Source organism: Cordyceps militaris (assembly GCF_000225605.1).
Source record: "Cordyceps militaris CM01 unplaced genomic scaffold CCM_S00008, whole genome shotgun sequence".
NCBI lineage: Eukaryota > Fungi > Ascomycota > Sordariomycetes > Hypocreales > Cordycipitaceae > Cordyceps > Cordyceps militaris.
In genome coordinates, this window is record NW_006271976.1 from 454,347 (window position 1) to 469,784 (window position 15,438).

The window sequence follows — 15,438 nt, forward strand, 5'->3', positions numbered from 1 at the left end:
CCTGGCTATCGCTCTCGGCTACTTGGCTAAAGGCGGCTCGCCCCGGCCAACGGAATATTCTGCAGCAAACCAGTGGCCTGCGCACGGATCTCAGCCCTCTCGCAACAACGTGTCTCAAAGTGACCAGGGGTATCGGATTCAAGTGACTTGTGGCGGCCACTAGACAGTTTGGCTGGTGGAAGCTGCCGCTATCCCTTTGGCTCGCCGCCACGGCATCTCATCTCAAAATACGCATTCTGTTACAAGATGATACAGATGGTTGAGCTTCTACATAAAATGATGAACTAGTTGGAATCTGCACGACAGCGCGACTAGGCCCAAGGTCTAGACGACGAGGCGGCATGAACGAGTAACCCGAACAGCTAAACTCGCGCTACGTACGGGCCGCTATTCTTTGCCGTAGCGCATCGTCAATGCCAAATACCACGAGCTTTTCGGACAGAAGAAGATGGAAAAGACAGGCTGCCACAAGAACCGCTTTTTGTTTCTGTAGATGACGGCGCGTGGCCTGTGACAGCCAGTCCGTGCCAGACATTTTCTGTGGCTTCCATGCGCTCAGATTGAACCATGTCGGAGCCCGCCGCTAACAAACGACAAGGCTGTCCATCCAAATGGCAGATAGAAGCATATCCGAACATTGCAACACTACCCGCAGGTTGCAGCGCAGGCAAGCAGGGTCCCGTGTACGCCGATGTCAATGCGTCCACCCTGTTGGCAACACGCAATTTCTGTGCGAGTCGAATCAATGCTGAGCCCTAGAACGGGTTATCGACGCTGGTACGCTGTCGTCAAGTTTTAGCTTGCGGGCCTGATCATGGGTGCTGCCGAGTTGTTCGTGATTATCAGTAGCCGGAGCTTGAAACGGCGGGGCAGACGGATCTGTTGGTCAAGGTCCATCGCAGCTTTATCATCTCCAGTGTTTTTTCTTTATGAATCCGGGTCGCAGGGAAGGTCCTTGCTTGACAAAACAAATTACGCGATTGCTGCAGTCGCTACAGGCTTGATCCCGGCGCATCATATCGCTGTCATTATGCTGCCTTTCGATTGATGTTTCATCTCAGAACTACAAGTCGCAACCCCTAGCCATGCATGTCGTCATGTAGTTATTAACCCATAATATCGTGCAGTCCAGCAGGACGAACAACTGCCGTATTGGGTGTGTTTGGTAGTCGTTGTGTAGCTACCCTGTATGCCAAGTTGCAACATCCTCCTCCCCTACAAGATGGTCACTGGCAAGAGGTAGGAAAAAGGCCCTTTTAGCTACTGTAATTGGTGAAAAATGCACACACCTGCGATGTTACCGGCGCCCCCCATGGTCATGCCTGGGCAAAGCACGTATCGCCCCAGATCGCTATGGCGAGATGGCATCGCAGCAATCGCTTGTAGAAACGCGCGCCCAACGAACAACTACGCTGATACGGGGGAAAGCATTCATTCACCAGGATTCATGGAAACATATGAACAAGCAAGCACAGATATATATTCCACCACCAAACTACCACTATCCAACCCCAGGCTCCCGGGAATTTCCACCCAGCAATCACGCGTTTGGGGAAGAGGGGATCGCACTTACCTGGAACAAAAACACAGCGCAGCCAGTTCTGGCAGCGCCATCCCGGGAACGGGCCCCCGGTATAGTTGGCCGGGCCGCGGCCCTCTCGATGGGCCAAGCTTCGAGCGCGGGTGCGCGTGGTCGGCACCAGCCGCGCGGGTGGCGATGTAGGCTCGTGGCGACTCACGGCGATTCACGGCGAAATGGTCAGCCGTTGGTGCCGGCCACGCTCGATCGACTCGTACAGAGCCCGCCTCGAGCGGTCGGCCACGCGCCCGCGCTTCGTGCCCGGAGCAGCTCCGCCGAATGGATAGCAATGTGACCGAGCCATCTGGTGCGGATTGAGGCGACCATGATTGCGGCGGTGTCTCAATCCGCACGTATTCGACCGGCGACTCGGTTGCTTCCGACACATTTGCATAGCCATAGCCGGGCGTGCTCCAATCCTCCAAGAAGGAACCGTGCGGATTGAGGCGACCATGATTGCGGCGGCGTCTCAATCCGCACGTATTCGACCGGCGACTCGGTCGCTTCCGATACATTGGCGTAGCCAAAGTCGGCTACCCTCATATCCTCCGAGAAGGACTCAGTCCTCTGGATCACTTCTGGCGTGACCGACGGCCCCAATCGATCGGGATTGGGTGTGGCAGGGGGGGTCGGCTGCCGCAAGATAGTTCTATGAGATCATGTTAGAGTGAGTCTAGCAGAGCTATATTTGGGGTGGACTGGTCGACTTACGCTTCTTGACTGGAGGTGCGCCAGTGTGATCTCGTCAGGTGTATATGACGACGGAGTTGTGAAACTCTCGAGCATAGAGAGCTCTGGCTTCTCTAGCGTTACAAACAGCCAAAATTCTATAAAGTCATATTAGCGTGAGTCATTGAACATGGACTTATTGACTTACGCTTCTTGACTGAATCAAGGCCATTGTGGTTTCGTCAGGTGTCTGCAATGACGGAGTAGTGTAACTCTCGATCATAGAGACCTCTGGCTGCTCTGGCGTCACGGACGGCCGATCCATGCTGGCTGTGGCTGCGCAACCTTATGAAGTGATGTTAGTTATCTGAGTAGACCTATAGCGAGGGACTTGTTGCTTACATCTTTTGATAGTGTGTAGGCCATTGTGATTTGGCCGGGGGTATATAATGACGGAGTTGTGAAGCTTGCGAGCATAGAGAGCTCAGGTTGCTGTGTGAAGCTCTCGAGCATAGAGAGCTCAGGTTGCTGTGTGAGGCTCTCGAGCATAGAGAGCTCAGGTTGCTGTGTGAAGCTCACAATATTCTCCGAGAGTAGCAGTCCATTGTGAGTGGACAACAAGAAGATTTGCTTGAGCAAAGAAGAAGATTGTGTAAAGGTCAAAGTTGCTGCCCTCTTCTCTTCTGGAGGAGGAGGGGGCAAGCCGTTCTTATATACACACATTCTGGAGCCTGCGCAACATCAGGCAGGACCTTGTCATCCGCAAACTCGTAACAGGCAAACATGCAGCACAAATGTTACACGGTAGCCGGTGCTGGAGAGACTATACGAGGTCACCCGATCATCAGAGCGCACGAAGCGGTCGCACATTCGTATAGAGGATGCATCTAGACCGCGCTGTTTTCGTTGGGGCGAGAATGCTTTCGAAAAAAGGAAAAATTGCGCCGGAACCGCGTTACATCTAATTAGGACCGGGGCAATTTGCCCGTCTCAGTGATGAAGCTAACGATGGTCTCCGAATATCTAGTCATGGTGAGGAAATTAGAGTTGAGCGCGTTGACTACTAGCGTACCAACGATGAGGTGCCCAACGTGAATCACAGCTCGGGGCTAGCCTTGGTGAGACTACGCGCGGGGGGGCATTTCAGGCCTCCTCATCCTCGTTCAATCACGTCCTGTGACGCGTGCAAAGTCAACAGTTTCAAATACGAGCCAGACGTGACGCAATGAACTGCAACGAGCTCCAAGAGGGCGCCAAGGGCGAGCACTACATCATCAAGCGGCCCAAGGCGCTGCAGTGGTTCTGCGACGGGGAGCTGCACAAGGACAGCGACGAGGAACGCCAGGCCGGCCGCTTCGAGCTGTTCCTGGACCTTCTCTGTGCGTACTCTTCCCCTGCCGTTCTGCCCAATCTCTCTCACAAGGAATCCCCCCCGGGAGCGTAATCACTGACCGCGGACTGCAGATGTCGCCATCGTCGCCAACCTCAGCGACGAGCTCGCCGAGCACCCCGACGGCGCGCACGTCGCCAAGTACATCCTGACGTTTACCCCCGCGTGGCACATCTGGGTCGACCTGCGCGAGATTATGAACTCGTACTACACCGACGACCTCGCGCAGCGGCTCGTCGTCCTCTGGGTCATGGCGCTGCTGGTGCTCTTCGCCAACAACGCCAACCACGTCGACGTCTCGGCGGGCGCGCTGCGCACCGCGGCCGGCGCTTACGTCGCCGCGCGGGGCACCACCATGCTCGTCTTCCTCGTGAGCTCCTTTGCGAGCGCCGCGCACCGCGCGCAGGCGCGCATCATGGCCGGCTGCATGTGCGTGGGCTTGCTGCTCGCGACGCCGCTCTTCCTCGACAGCGTCAGCCTGGGCGGCAAGGCGGCCGTCGTGGCCGTCATGGCCGCGTACCAGGAGCTCACGTGGAGCCTGACGCTGAGCCCGTGGCTGAAGCGGCGGCTGAAGCTGCGGTACAGCACGGCCGTGGACATGGCGCACGAGATTGACCGCATGGCCGCCTTCTTCATCATCATCCTCGGCGAGTTTGTCTACATTGTCATTGTCGGCAACCCGGCCGGCATCGGGCTCACGCCCGGCTACGCCAAGGCCGTCTGCACGCTCGTCATTGCCTTTTGCCTCAACTGGATCTACGTCAGCGGCGACGGCAGCCCCGGCGCCACGCACCCGATCCGCCGCTCCCCGTGGACCGCGTTTGGCTTCTTCCTGCTGCACCTGCCCATGGCCGCCGCGTTCCTCATCGCCGGCCACGTCAGCGCGCTGAGCGTGCGCGTCGACGAGTTTGAGGAGGGCCAGCGCTGGCTGCTCGGCGCCGGCATGGGCATCGGCATGCTGTGCCTCTGGGTGTACGCCATGCTGTACAAGGCGGAGGAGCGCCACGATCTCATCCTGCCCAAGAACTGGCGCGTGGGGATGCGGCTCGTCGTCGCCGTCGTCTTGATGGTCATCCCGGCGACGCACGAGCACTTCAACGCGACGCAGTTCATGGTCATTGTCATGGCGCTTATTGCGTTTTTGACCATCTGGGAGACGATTGGCGGCTTGCTCAAGGGCACGACCATCTTTGAGCCGTGGACGGATGCGCATCCGCCGTCTGAGGCGCTGCTGCAAGGCGAGTCGAGCACGCAGAATTCAGAGGGCCTGATTGAAGGGCAGTCCTGAAACTTGATAGGATATCCGATTGATAAGTGTTCGATTGGTAGCCCAGAATCCCTTTAAAGAGACATAAGCGAGCGGATATCAGCTGCCAGGCTTTGCGATAATAAATAATCTGTAATTGAGTCATACTGGCCTTTTTCGTCGATTCCGCGAGGCTTGCGTAGCAAACAGGCAGCTGACCTGTTATCACGGTGCGATCCCGGGCTGGGCCGGGCTGAACCGGACTCAGCCTCACCCGCTTGCGTCCTTATAAAAGGCCACAGCCACACGAGACAAATATGTGTACACCTACCACAAAAGGCGACGAATAATACATCATCAATATCCCCATACTCACTCGTATAATCCCATGACATTCACCTCCCATACAGCCTGGCGCTTCGCCTCTACCCTGGCCAAGGGCACCGCGCTTGTCGCGACCTCCATCTACATCACGCAGACGACGCTCCGCATCGCCGCCTCGTCCAAGCTGGGAGTTGTGGACGAGGTCGGGGGCCCGCCATCCTTTATCGACTCCCCCACGATCCGCAACCATGTCAACCCCCACGACCGGTCCAGTCGGGTGGTGGACACGCACGCCGTCACGCTCGACGTGCCGCTGCGCAAGCACGTTTCCGACGAGATGATCCTGGCGCGCGCGACCAAGAGCTTCTTCCACGGATGGGTCTTTTCTCTGGAAGCGCGAGCGCTGAGGCTGATCCGGCTGCAAGACAGCAAATACACCAGTATGTTTCCCCCCAACCTCCTGATCATTGATGCTGAAGCGGGTTGGGCAGAACTCGCCTCCACGACGGTGCCGGCGCATGTGTGGGACGCGGCGGAGATCTCCGACAGCGCGCTGCCGGAGCTCCACACGGTGCTGTTTGGCGTCTTTCGGCTGGCAGACGTGCACCTTGCCGACGTCGCGGGCAGCGGCAGCAACGCCGCAGAAAGTCATGCCGACTTCTTGTTCGGCTCCGACGGGAGCCAGTTTGCCGGCTGCCATCGGTTGAGCGTGGAGCGACTGCAAGTCGACGCCGCCGGGGAGACGCAAAAGGTCAAAGTCCAGCTGCAGTGCTACGCCTGCAATCCACAGAGCGACGACCGCGGCAGCAGGCTCTTGTACGCATTCCACCGATTCTACGCCACGGCGCTGTTTAGGGAAACGGCAGGCGAGGTACATCGCTGGCTGCATTCGGGGCGATGAATCTGCAGGCTCATGGTGAAAATGATAGAGGCTGTTCAGCAGAGCGGACAAAATATCCCGCCATGGTTCTCCAATGCTTGTACACATATTGTATTTTTAGTAAAATAATATCCATAATCATAATACGTCATTCAATCATCATATGCAGCCTAAAAAGGGAGGCTGCACTCCTTGACATCCACCTGCGTCACCTGCGCCTCGACGCGGCCAACCTCCTCCCCGCGGCCGCCCGTGAGATTATCAAAGGCCTCGAGCCCAATATTGAAGCCATTAACGGAGCGGTCAATGGCGAGGATGGTGACGGAGCGGTTGTTATACGTCAGCCGCCAGCAGGTGCCACACGCGGCCGAGTTCCAGCCCGAGACGGCCTGGGCGCCGCCGATGCGCGGGAAGCACGGGATCTGACCCTGTGTCTGCCAGTGGTAGCGCGTAATAAGGCCGTGCTCGCCGTTGGAGCACGAGACATATTCGAGGGAGCGGCTAGGATCGTCGAAGCCTCTGTCGTACGAAACTGGTTGGTTGGGCCGTTGTTAGTGATGCGGAGAGGGGGGGGGGGCGTGGTTGGGATAGTTGGGTTGTGCAACACGTACCGGTGACGCCTAGGGCGGTGCTGGCAAGAGCAGCGAGACCAAGGATGGATGGCATGTACATTTTGACGGAATAGAGGATGATGAATAATTGATGATATGGGTGACTTGTGTCTTGCAGAGAAAGATGGAAGCCTAGGAGCTGTCGCGGACTCGTCGGCACCTGCCTGGTTTATATACACATGGAACGGATCGAAAAAGGCTCTGCCACAACCCGTCGGGCGCAGTCGTATACGAAGCGGACCATGCTGCGTTTCCGTGTCAATGTGGCTTTGACAAGCAGCACAAAATCCCATCGCCCGCCGGGTTGGTCACATCCAAGACATGCAGCCCACAGCCAGCGCACCCAGCCCTCCGGTCCGGGCGATCGCTCCCGTACACGGCGGCGCCCCAAGCGTCATGGTGGGTGCGCGGGAGACGGGGGGGGCCCTAATAATAACTCGGATGGTGCCTTCGTATTGCGTTCCGGTTGAAGGGGGAGGGGGCAGAAAGGGCTCATGCTGGGCGGAGAAATAGGCTGTCAGCGGGCATTTTGGGCGCACCGGATCCATATGCTTCGTCCCGCGTTGGGCGGTCTGGGCGTGCTGTATACGAGCTGGCACCACCCGGCGAGGACGGAGGTGAGGTTGGGCTTCTGCATCGCTGGGAATGCGGGCATGGCTTATGCTGTGATGGGATATCATCCGGAATGGTTTATAGTACAAGACTTGTTGTTCGATGCGTGAATCACCCACCCCTTGCCGAAGCTCGTTCAACATGTCTGGTTATCTACGCCGATGCAAACGACACCGTAAAAGATGGACCAAAGTAAAGAAAGCTTTCGAGTCATGAAAAATAGCCATATAAACCCGGAAATGCTGAACTTTCTCGTTAGACTCACTTTCAAGGCTAACTTGGATAGACGGCGCCACTCCAGTGGCCATTCCCTGCCCTGCGTCTATGTCTGCTGCCTACCACGGAAGACGTCGATGATGAATGATTTCAGGGATTGAAATCAGCTGCCTAAATAATGCAGCGACGTGTCATTATTGTGTAGATTCGCAAACCTGTCTTGACCTAGTTAGCGCACTCGGGAGATATTCTGCTGCCTGGCCATCATCCCCGTATATAATCCATCACCGCTCCCGCCCATACTGCTCGACTCTCAAGTCACTAAATTCCGATTATTCAATCGCTTTATAAAAATATACAATGAGTGAGTTGCATCTCTTTACTGCAGAAAGCCTTTGACTAATCTGTTTGCAGAGCTCGGCAAGTGGATGTTCTGGCGTCCCAATGAGCGCCGGGTGCTGCTCATGGGCCTCGACTACTCTGGCAAGACGACGCTCTTATACCGCTGGGTCCTCGACGAGCCCTTTGAGCCCATCCCTACTATCGGGTTCAATCTAGAGACGATAAAGCACCCCACCGGCCTCACTTTTCAAGTATGGGACGTTGGAGGTATGTAGACAGCGTCTGGCCATGGATCCGGGCAGCAGCTAATCGCCCGAGCCAGCAGGGTGCGACAAGCTCCGGCCACTCCATCGGCACTACTTTTCCGACACGGATGCCGTGATTTACATGCACAACTGCGCGGATATGGAGAGGCTGGACGAGCAGGTGCAGGTGCTTACCGACTACATGTCGGACGAGGCGCTGCATCGCGTGCCCGTCCTGGTCGTGCTCAGCGTGCAGGACCTGATGGCGCCCGACACAAGGGACCAGGACATGGAAAAAATTCTGGCAGCATACAATGAGCTCATTGCCTGTTTCAAGAGACCGGCGCTTCTCAAGGTCTTCCACAGTCCCGGCTTTTCAGCCAAGACGACCCAGAACACGCACATTGTCCTGGATGAGGTCGCCAAGATGCTGGCAGACAAGACCGGCGCTGCGTCTGCATCGAAAGCAGCGGGTGCGGACCCTCTCCAGCCAAGCACGGATGAGTTGGACGCCGAGCGGGCAAGGACACTGGTCGACGCCGACGCCATGACGACGGAGGACTTTTGGCGTGCGTTGGGCGACGGGTCGCTGGCGCCCTGGGACCATTACAACCACCTCAAATCGGGCTTCTTTGTCCTGATCGAGGCCTTTGAACAGGGCCGCGGTGTCCTGGACGCGGCCGAGACATTCATCGGCCATCTGGAGCGCCTGAGAAAGGGAAACCCGGAGCGCTTTCGGAACACGACGCATCGGTGAGACAAAAATCCAGCCAGTCATGATTATTTCCGGCTAATGCAGCTTTCTAGCACCATGACCATTTTCTGGCTGGCCCAGCTTCACGTCGCTGCCCTCAATTACATCAACACCACTGACACGAAGCGCGTGCTCGCCAGGGAGGACTTCAAGGCCGTCCTCTTGCACACCCCCCGACTCACCGACTCCAGGCTCTGGGGCCAATTCTACTCCAAGAGCGTCCTGTTCTCTCACGAGGCCAAAGAACGATGGAGTCTGCCCAACATCAAGCCCCTGCCGTCTGTCGTCGCCGCCGAAAAGCACCAACGGGCCGGGCAAGCGCCCCCGCCGACGGCCGTCGATGCGGACCGGCTCATTGGCTTCGGCCTCACCGTCGTGCAGCAGACGCTCGCCTCCCAGGGCCGGCGGGGGCCCATCGTCAAGGCGGCGCTGGCGGCGCTCGAGTCCTCGACGATGCGGGAGCGCGCCGTCACCACCGCCATCGCGCCGTACTCGGCGACGCAGGCCTACTTCTGGGTGCAGACGGTCCACGCCGCCATTGCGACAGCAGCGAGCGCCACTGATGCGGAGAAGAAGCCCGGCGCTGCGCTAACGTGGGCCGGGTCGGTCGAGTCGCTCACGCTGCCGGCGTTCAAAGCCCTCTTCGGCATCGCCGGGGACGAGTGGCGCGCGCACTACTCGCCCGCGCTGTGGGAGAGCCTCGGCGCGCGCATGCAGTTCCTGCCGCCGGACAAGAAGCCGCTGCCGAACCTGATTGCGGTGCACGACGGCGGCAGCGTCCGCGCGGCGCGCGGCGCCATGGTGCAGAGCTACGCGGCGGAAAAGGAGCCGCGCGCGGAGCTCCCGCCGCCGCAGGCGCTCGCTGTCATGGCGGCGGTGCTGGTCCAAGAGCTCGCAGAGGACAGGTCTGGAGGCAGCGAGCATGGCGTCATGATCCAGGCGCTGTTCAAGATGCTACGGCCGAGCCGGGACAAGGACCGTCGGGGACGGTCGCGGGCGATTGCTGAGGCGCTGGCGCTGCCGTGTGCCGGCGTGGACGGCCTGACGCAGAGACTGTTTTGGGTGCAGCAGGTGCTTGCCGCGGTGGGACGGTTCGAGGGGACGGATTTTGGCGCGTTTGTCGGCGCGCATGCGTGGTTGGCGTACAAGGACCTCCCGCTCGTGTACTACTCGCCGATGCTGTGGGCGAGCGAGGAGGCCAAGGCTGTGTATGTAGGGCCGGACCGCAAGTCGATGAGCAGTCTCGTGTTGTAGAGGAGAAATCTGGTTCAACGATAGTCGTTCGAAATTGCCAAGCTTCGTGGCAACGGTATTCCATTCTCATCCCCCCAACTCTCGACCAGGATGACCACCACACGCAAGCGAACAGACCACAGGAAAGGCAATGCACAGCAAGACCCCGTTTGATTTCCGATAGAGTACGTGTTCAATTTGGTTGGTGTTATACGTCAATTGACAGAACTTAAGGCATGTATGTTTGCTCGTGATGATGATGCTATCTCGAAGAGCTATCGAGGGGCTCGTTGCTAGACGGGCTCGATCGGGCAGCCCTGCACAGCCGCAAGATCCACCGGTACTATCGTGTCGCCCAGCGCCGCCAAGCGCACATTTGTGCACCGTGATGGTGAAAACAGAACAATTTAAATATTTGAAAAGGCGGTAATAAATGTAAATACCAGATTGAGTTATTTTGAAGTGCATAGAGTACCCTGCTGCCTCACATATAGATTCCCTGCTCTATAGGCTCACCCCCTCCGCTGTCTACGGAGCTCCGGTTATCGGTGAAGCCCCGCCAAGCGTCAAAAACCGTCCGATTTAAAAAACAAGCATCTCCCCGCCAAACGAACCCTTGCCGCCCATTGAAACCTGCAACCTCCCCCCCCGACCACCTCGCCGCGCCTTCTCTCGTCCGCTGCTCCGACCCCAGCCATGGAGTCGTTTACGATCCGGACGCCGTGCTCCAGCGCCAACATCGGCCCCGGCTTCGACGTCATTGGCCTCGCGCTGTCCATCTACCTGGAGCTGCACGTTACCGTGGACCGCAGCCGCACGACGCCCTCGACGCACCCGCTCAACTGCCGTATCACGTACGAGGGCCAGGGCGCGGGCGGCGCCGACATCAGTCTCGACCCGCAGAGCAACCTCATCACGCGCGTCGCGCTCTACGTCCTGCGCTGCCACGACCAGCGCGCGTTCCCGGCCGAGACGCACGTCCACATCAATAACCCGATCCCCCTCGGGCGCGGCCTCGGCAGCTCGGGCGCGGCTGTTGTCGCTGGCGTCTTTCTCGGCCGCGAGCTGGGCGGGCTGCACCACCTGGACAATAATCGCCTGTTTGACTATTGTCTGATGATTGGTACGTTTGTGGAAGAGTGAGAGAGAGAGAGAGACTAATCGCCCCGCGATGGTAGAGAGACATCCGGATAATGTAGGCGCGGCGCTGTTTGGCGGCTTTGTCGGAACGTACCTCATGCCGCTCAAGCCGGAAGACGCCTCCCGCATCGAGGTCCCGCTCAGCGAGGTATTGCCGTCGCCGGCCGGCGGCGTCGACACTGGCAAGAGGCCGCCGGAGCCGCCGGTCGGCATCGGCCACCGCATCGAGTTTCCCTGGAACAAGGAGATCAAGGCCGTGGCCATTGTGCCCGAGTTCGTCGTGCCCACGGCGGAGGCGCGCGCGGTGCTACCGGAAAAGTATGCCCGCGCGGACGTGGTAAGTCCTTTCACCCAGGCTCTTCCTTCAGAGAAGCAAAAGTGGACTCGTTAGCTAACAACATAACCAAGACATTTAACCTGCAGCGCATCGCCCTGCTGCCCGTCGCGCTGGGCCAGTCGCCGCCCGACCCGGAGCTCATCCACCTCGCGATGCAGGACCGCATCCACCAGCCGTACCGCCAGACGCTCATCCCGGGCCTCACCGAGGTCGTCGAGTCCATGTCGCCCAGGACGCAGCCGGGCTTCCTCGGCGTGTGCCTGTCGGGCGCGGGGCCGACCATCCTCGCGCTGGCCACGTCCAACTTTGAGGAGATTGCCAACACGATTATCGAGAAGCTCAAGTTTCATAATGAGAACAAGGAGCTCGAGTGCCGCTGGATGGTGCTGGAGCCGGCAAGGGGCACCGAAGTGATTCGGTCATGATGGGGGACAAGAGGCGAAATGTAATTCGAAGGTGGACTGGCGTTGATATAGAGGGGAAATTTAACAAATGCCTAGATACAGGGGACTTTGTCTGGCTGGTCAGCGTGCGCTTCACTTGGCATTTTAACTGTGCCGTTGAGGAAGCTCGCCAGCACGACCAGCTGTATACAAAAAGTAGTGTAGTGCCCAAATCTACTCCGTAAGCACATTGGTCAATGGGCGTTCAATGTCTCGCTTCAAGGCAGATACAGCTCCGTCACCGGTGTGACCCCATAATCAGGCCCACGATGCATTACCCCGAAACCCGAGTGGCCAGCAAAACATTTGCATAGGTAGCCAAATCCTTTCGTCTTGGATGCGATGAAAGAGCGGGAGAGGCGCCGTAGATGAGGGGATGGTGCCGTTATGCTGGGTGTCTGTCGTGGAACACGGACGAGTCAGGGATACCAAAGCCACGCACAACGGCATCATTCTGAATTTTGCGTCATACAGAAAATGCCAATTTGTCGTCCCATGGCTGGACTCGGGAATGAACAAATCCCCGGTTCTGACCTGGCAAACTGACTCATCCCAACAAAATTCAAGCCGTCGCCCACGTTGCGACGGGAAATCCCAGAGCGGGCCGCTGGAAAGAGGCAAGGACCTCGGCCCAGGCACGGACAATTTTTTAGTCCATCGGCCCTCTCGAGGGTCCCTGACGCTAAAACGCCATCCAGCTCTTTCTCGCGCCTTTGTTGCTTTCTGTGACTTATTATTATTTTGTCATCTTCCTGAATGCGCCAGTGTGCTGCGACAACCATCCTCTGCCTCTCCCGAACGCTGCTCCTCTGGACCGCCGCCCTGGTGCTCCTCCTGCTCGTGTCCCTGCGCGGCGCCATCGCTCGACGCCTTCTCCGCCCGCCACCTCCGTCCAAGGTCCTCGCGCCGGGTAGCAACATCCTCCTCGCCTTGCCTTGAAGGGCGCCCCCAAGACAGACGCCATGTCGTTCAAGGTCATGGTGCGCGTCGGCGTGCCGCTGGTCCTGGGATCTGCGGGCTACGCTGCCTCGCGCGTCGACTGGAAGACGGCCCTCCGCGCCTTTGCCACGGGCCCCGGGCGGACCTCGCGCATCCTGCTGCTCGTCTTTGTGCTCTTCAACATGAAGAACATGCCCTTTGTCTGGACGGTAAGCACACCCACACACATCGACCCCTACCACAACCGCCCCCCCCGCTGACCCTTGCCCAGTACCGCATCTTCTACCCCATCATACACCACAACGTCATCCGTCCCGCGCCGTCGCTCGGCCCCCGCGCCCTCTACCGGCACATCATCACGCGCACGCGCGCGCCGCTCCTCGAGATCGACTACAACCTGCACAAGTCCAACTCGACCTACTTTGCGGACCTCGACGCGTCCCGCACGCAGCTCGTCTCGTACCTGTGCCGCGGCGGCCTCGCCAAGCTCGCGTCCAACCCGCGGTTCCGCATCGTGCCGGACCCCCAGACGGGGCGGCCCGCGCGCGGCAGCCTCGGCATCATGCTCGGCTCCGTCTCGTGCAGCTTCAAGCGCGAGATTGGCGCGTACCGCTCGTACGAGATGTGGAGCCGCGTCCTCTGCTGGGACCGCAAGTGGGCGTACATTGTGACGCACTTTGTGCCGACGGGCGCCGCGCGCCCGACCGAGTGGCTCGACCCGGGCTTTGCGGGCTATCGCGTGCGCCGCGGCACCGACGCCTCGGGCGGCTGGGAGGCCAAGATGCACGCCACCGCCATCAGCAAGTACGTCTTCAAGCTCGGCCGCCTGACCGTCCACCCGGCCGTCGTGCTCGAGGCGAGCGGGCTGCTGCCAGCGCGCCCGGGCGGCTGGGTGAGCGGCGAGAACCAGCTCGGTGACGAGGCGGTCGATCTGAGCCACGTGGACCTCGACGCCGACGGCGAGTGGACGTGGCAGCGCGTAGAGGCGTCGCGCCGTCAGGGCATGGAGACGGCGCATCATGTGCAGGAACTGGAGTCGCTGCATGGTACGTTTGATGGCGGCACCAACGGTGCCATTGCTGTGTATTAGAATGGGCAGGGGAAAGAGAATGGGGCATGCGCCGAATGGGTCATGTAGACTTTATTATTTATAGAACAAGGCGACTGGTAGAACAACCTGTCGGCCGCTTTTAATATGTACAAGAAGATGAATTCATCGCGAGGTTTCTCATCCAACTCTAACAGCAGGCACAACAGACGCACGCCTAGAAGCATGTCCGGCCCCTGCTCGAAAGCCCCAACAATGGAAGGACCTCGGTTCGTTCGTTGCACTGGAGGCTATAGCCATAATGCCGTGGCTGTGAAGCACACGGCAGACATGACGGCCCATCCAGCGCCGTACAAGCCCGCCACCGCGCCGCCCGTCTTGGGCGTGCCCGCGTCGTTTGGCAGGGCATACATGCCTTCTATACTGCCATTGTGCGTCCGCGCGTATTCCTTTTCGCACTCCCCTACAATAATGCTGCCGGTTTCTAAAAGACGTTAGCTGCCGCGGCTCTCCCTCACAGTAGCAAACAAACAACGCAACTCATTATGTCGTCAATCTTGCACCCGGCCTGGACCATGCACGGCGCGCCGAGCGCCGAGATGTTGGGCAGCCGCGCGCAGATGCACTCGCTGTCGAGCAGTCCGCAGCCGGCCTGGCCCGGGCCGGCCACGGCGCACTGGATGGCGCACGGCGGGACCTGTGCGGTGATGGCTGTGAGGTTGAGTTCGGCGAGGACGGCCGTGGCGATGGCGAGGAGGAGGAGGAGGACGCGCATGTCGACGATTATGTTGTTTTCTATTTCGACGGGATCTGGTATTGGAAACTAATCATTGGTTGTTGTTGTTCCGCAGCCAATATTAGTGTTTTTTCGGTGCTGATAGAAGTCGATGTTGTGGCTGTGATGATCGGTGTAAGTCCAATGGACAGCCAAGACAACGCAGCAACCAACCTGCGCTCTGGGCCAAGTTCGCGAACGTTTGACAGGATCAAAGATTCGACGAAAAGGGAGGGACGAGCCGCTGTTGTACTAAAATACCCCAGAGCGATTTCCAATGCTCGTTAATAATAAGAACAGGGAAGACGGCATCCGTGCAGAGGCGTCAGTAATTGTGGGGGACAACCAAGACAAAAAGCCCCTATATTCCTATATTCAGCCCAATGCTAACTAAATAACTGATTCAGACGTAAAAAGCGGCAGCGCCATCTCGTGAACTGGGCAAGTTTGGCAGCCCCTAGTCTGGTTTCATGGTTCGTGGCCGCCTCCAGTAGCGGCGTCGCTAACTTACTAAAATGACAGGGCCGCCTTGCCATGTGAAGATCAAACGACGTCGCTTCATTTATGAGCAGTTGATAATGGGGTTGCCGAGCTATAGAGCCGTCAGCTGAAATACGAGTCCCGACCGGGATTATTTTCTCTCCCCGTGTGTCCT

General features: G+C 58.6%; 7 protein-coding genes across 7 annotated transcripts; 5 read left to right on the forward strand and 2 right to left on the reverse strand.

Annotated features, from left to right (window-relative positions):
• Window positions 1–1,569: 1,569 nt before the first annotated feature.
• On the reverse strand, window positions 1,570–2,573 carry CCM_09218 (uncharacterized protein; the record flags this gene model as incomplete). The annotated part of the gene is made up of 4 exons (XM_006674352.1): window positions 1,570–1,998; window positions 2,060–2,212; window positions 2,291–2,380; window positions 2,457–2,573. The coding sequence occupies 4 exons, from the start codon at window positions 2,571–2,573 to the stop codon at window positions 1,570–1,572; spliced, it is 789 nt and encodes a 262-aa protein (XP_006674415.1).
• Window positions 2,574–3,473: 900 nt separating this feature from the next.
• Window positions 3,474–4,926, forward strand: CCM_09219 (low temperature requirement protein A; the record flags this gene model as incomplete). The annotated part of the gene is made up of 2 exons (XM_006674353.1): window positions 3,474–3,627; window positions 3,713–4,926. The coding sequence occupies 2 exons, from the start codon at window positions 3,474–3,476 to the stop codon at window positions 4,924–4,926; spliced, it is 1,368 nt and encodes a 455-aa protein (XP_006674416.1).
• Window positions 4,927–5,272: 346 nt separating this feature from the next.
• CCM_09220 (uncharacterized protein) lies at window positions 5,273–6,109 on the forward strand (the record flags this gene model as incomplete). Its single annotated transcript, XM_006674354.1, has 1 exon — window positions 5,273–6,109. The coding sequence occupies one exon, from the start codon at window positions 5,273–5,275 to the stop codon at window positions 6,107–6,109; it is 837 nt and encodes a 278-aa protein (XP_006674417.1).
• A 149-nt stretch (window positions 6,110–6,258) lies between these two features.
• CCM_09221 (heat-stable 19 kDa antigen precursor) lies at window positions 6,259–6,760 on the reverse strand (the record flags this gene model as incomplete). The annotated part of the gene is made up of 2 exons (XM_006674355.1): window positions 6,259–6,620; window positions 6,700–6,760. 2 exons carry the CDS (start codon window positions 6,758–6,760, stop codon window positions 6,259–6,261), a joined length of 423 nt encoding a protein of 140 aa, XP_006674418.1.
• Window positions 6,761–7,493: 733 nt separating this feature from the next.
• CCM_09222 (ARF-like GTPase ARLP2) lies at window positions 7,494–10,122 on the forward strand (the record flags this gene model as incomplete). The annotated part of the gene is made up of 4 exons (XM_006674356.1): window positions 7,494–7,503; window positions 7,942–8,136; window positions 8,195–8,867; window positions 8,922–10,122. 4 exons carry the CDS (start codon window positions 7,494–7,496, stop codon window positions 10,120–10,122), a joined length of 2,079 nt encoding a protein of 692 aa, XP_006674419.1.
• Window positions 10,123–10,797: 675 nt separating this feature from the next.
• On the forward strand, window positions 10,798–12,003 carry CCM_09223 (homoserine kinase; the record flags this gene model as incomplete). The annotated part of the gene is made up of 3 exons (XM_006674357.1): window positions 10,798–11,224; window positions 11,280–11,578; window positions 11,650–12,003. The coding sequence occupies 3 exons, from the start codon at window positions 10,798–10,800 to the stop codon at window positions 12,001–12,003; spliced, it is 1,080 nt and encodes a 359-aa protein (XP_006674420.1).
• A 774-nt stretch (window positions 12,004–12,777) lies between these two features.
• CCM_09224 (uncharacterized protein) lies at window positions 12,778–14,050 on the forward strand (the record flags this gene model as incomplete). The annotated part of the gene is made up of 3 exons (XM_006674358.1): window positions 12,778–12,931; window positions 12,979–13,169; window positions 13,232–14,050. 3 exons carry the CDS (start codon window positions 12,778–12,780, stop codon window positions 14,048–14,050), a joined length of 1,164 nt encoding a protein of 387 aa, XP_006674421.1.
• Window positions 14,051–15,438: the final 1,388 nt, after the last annotated feature.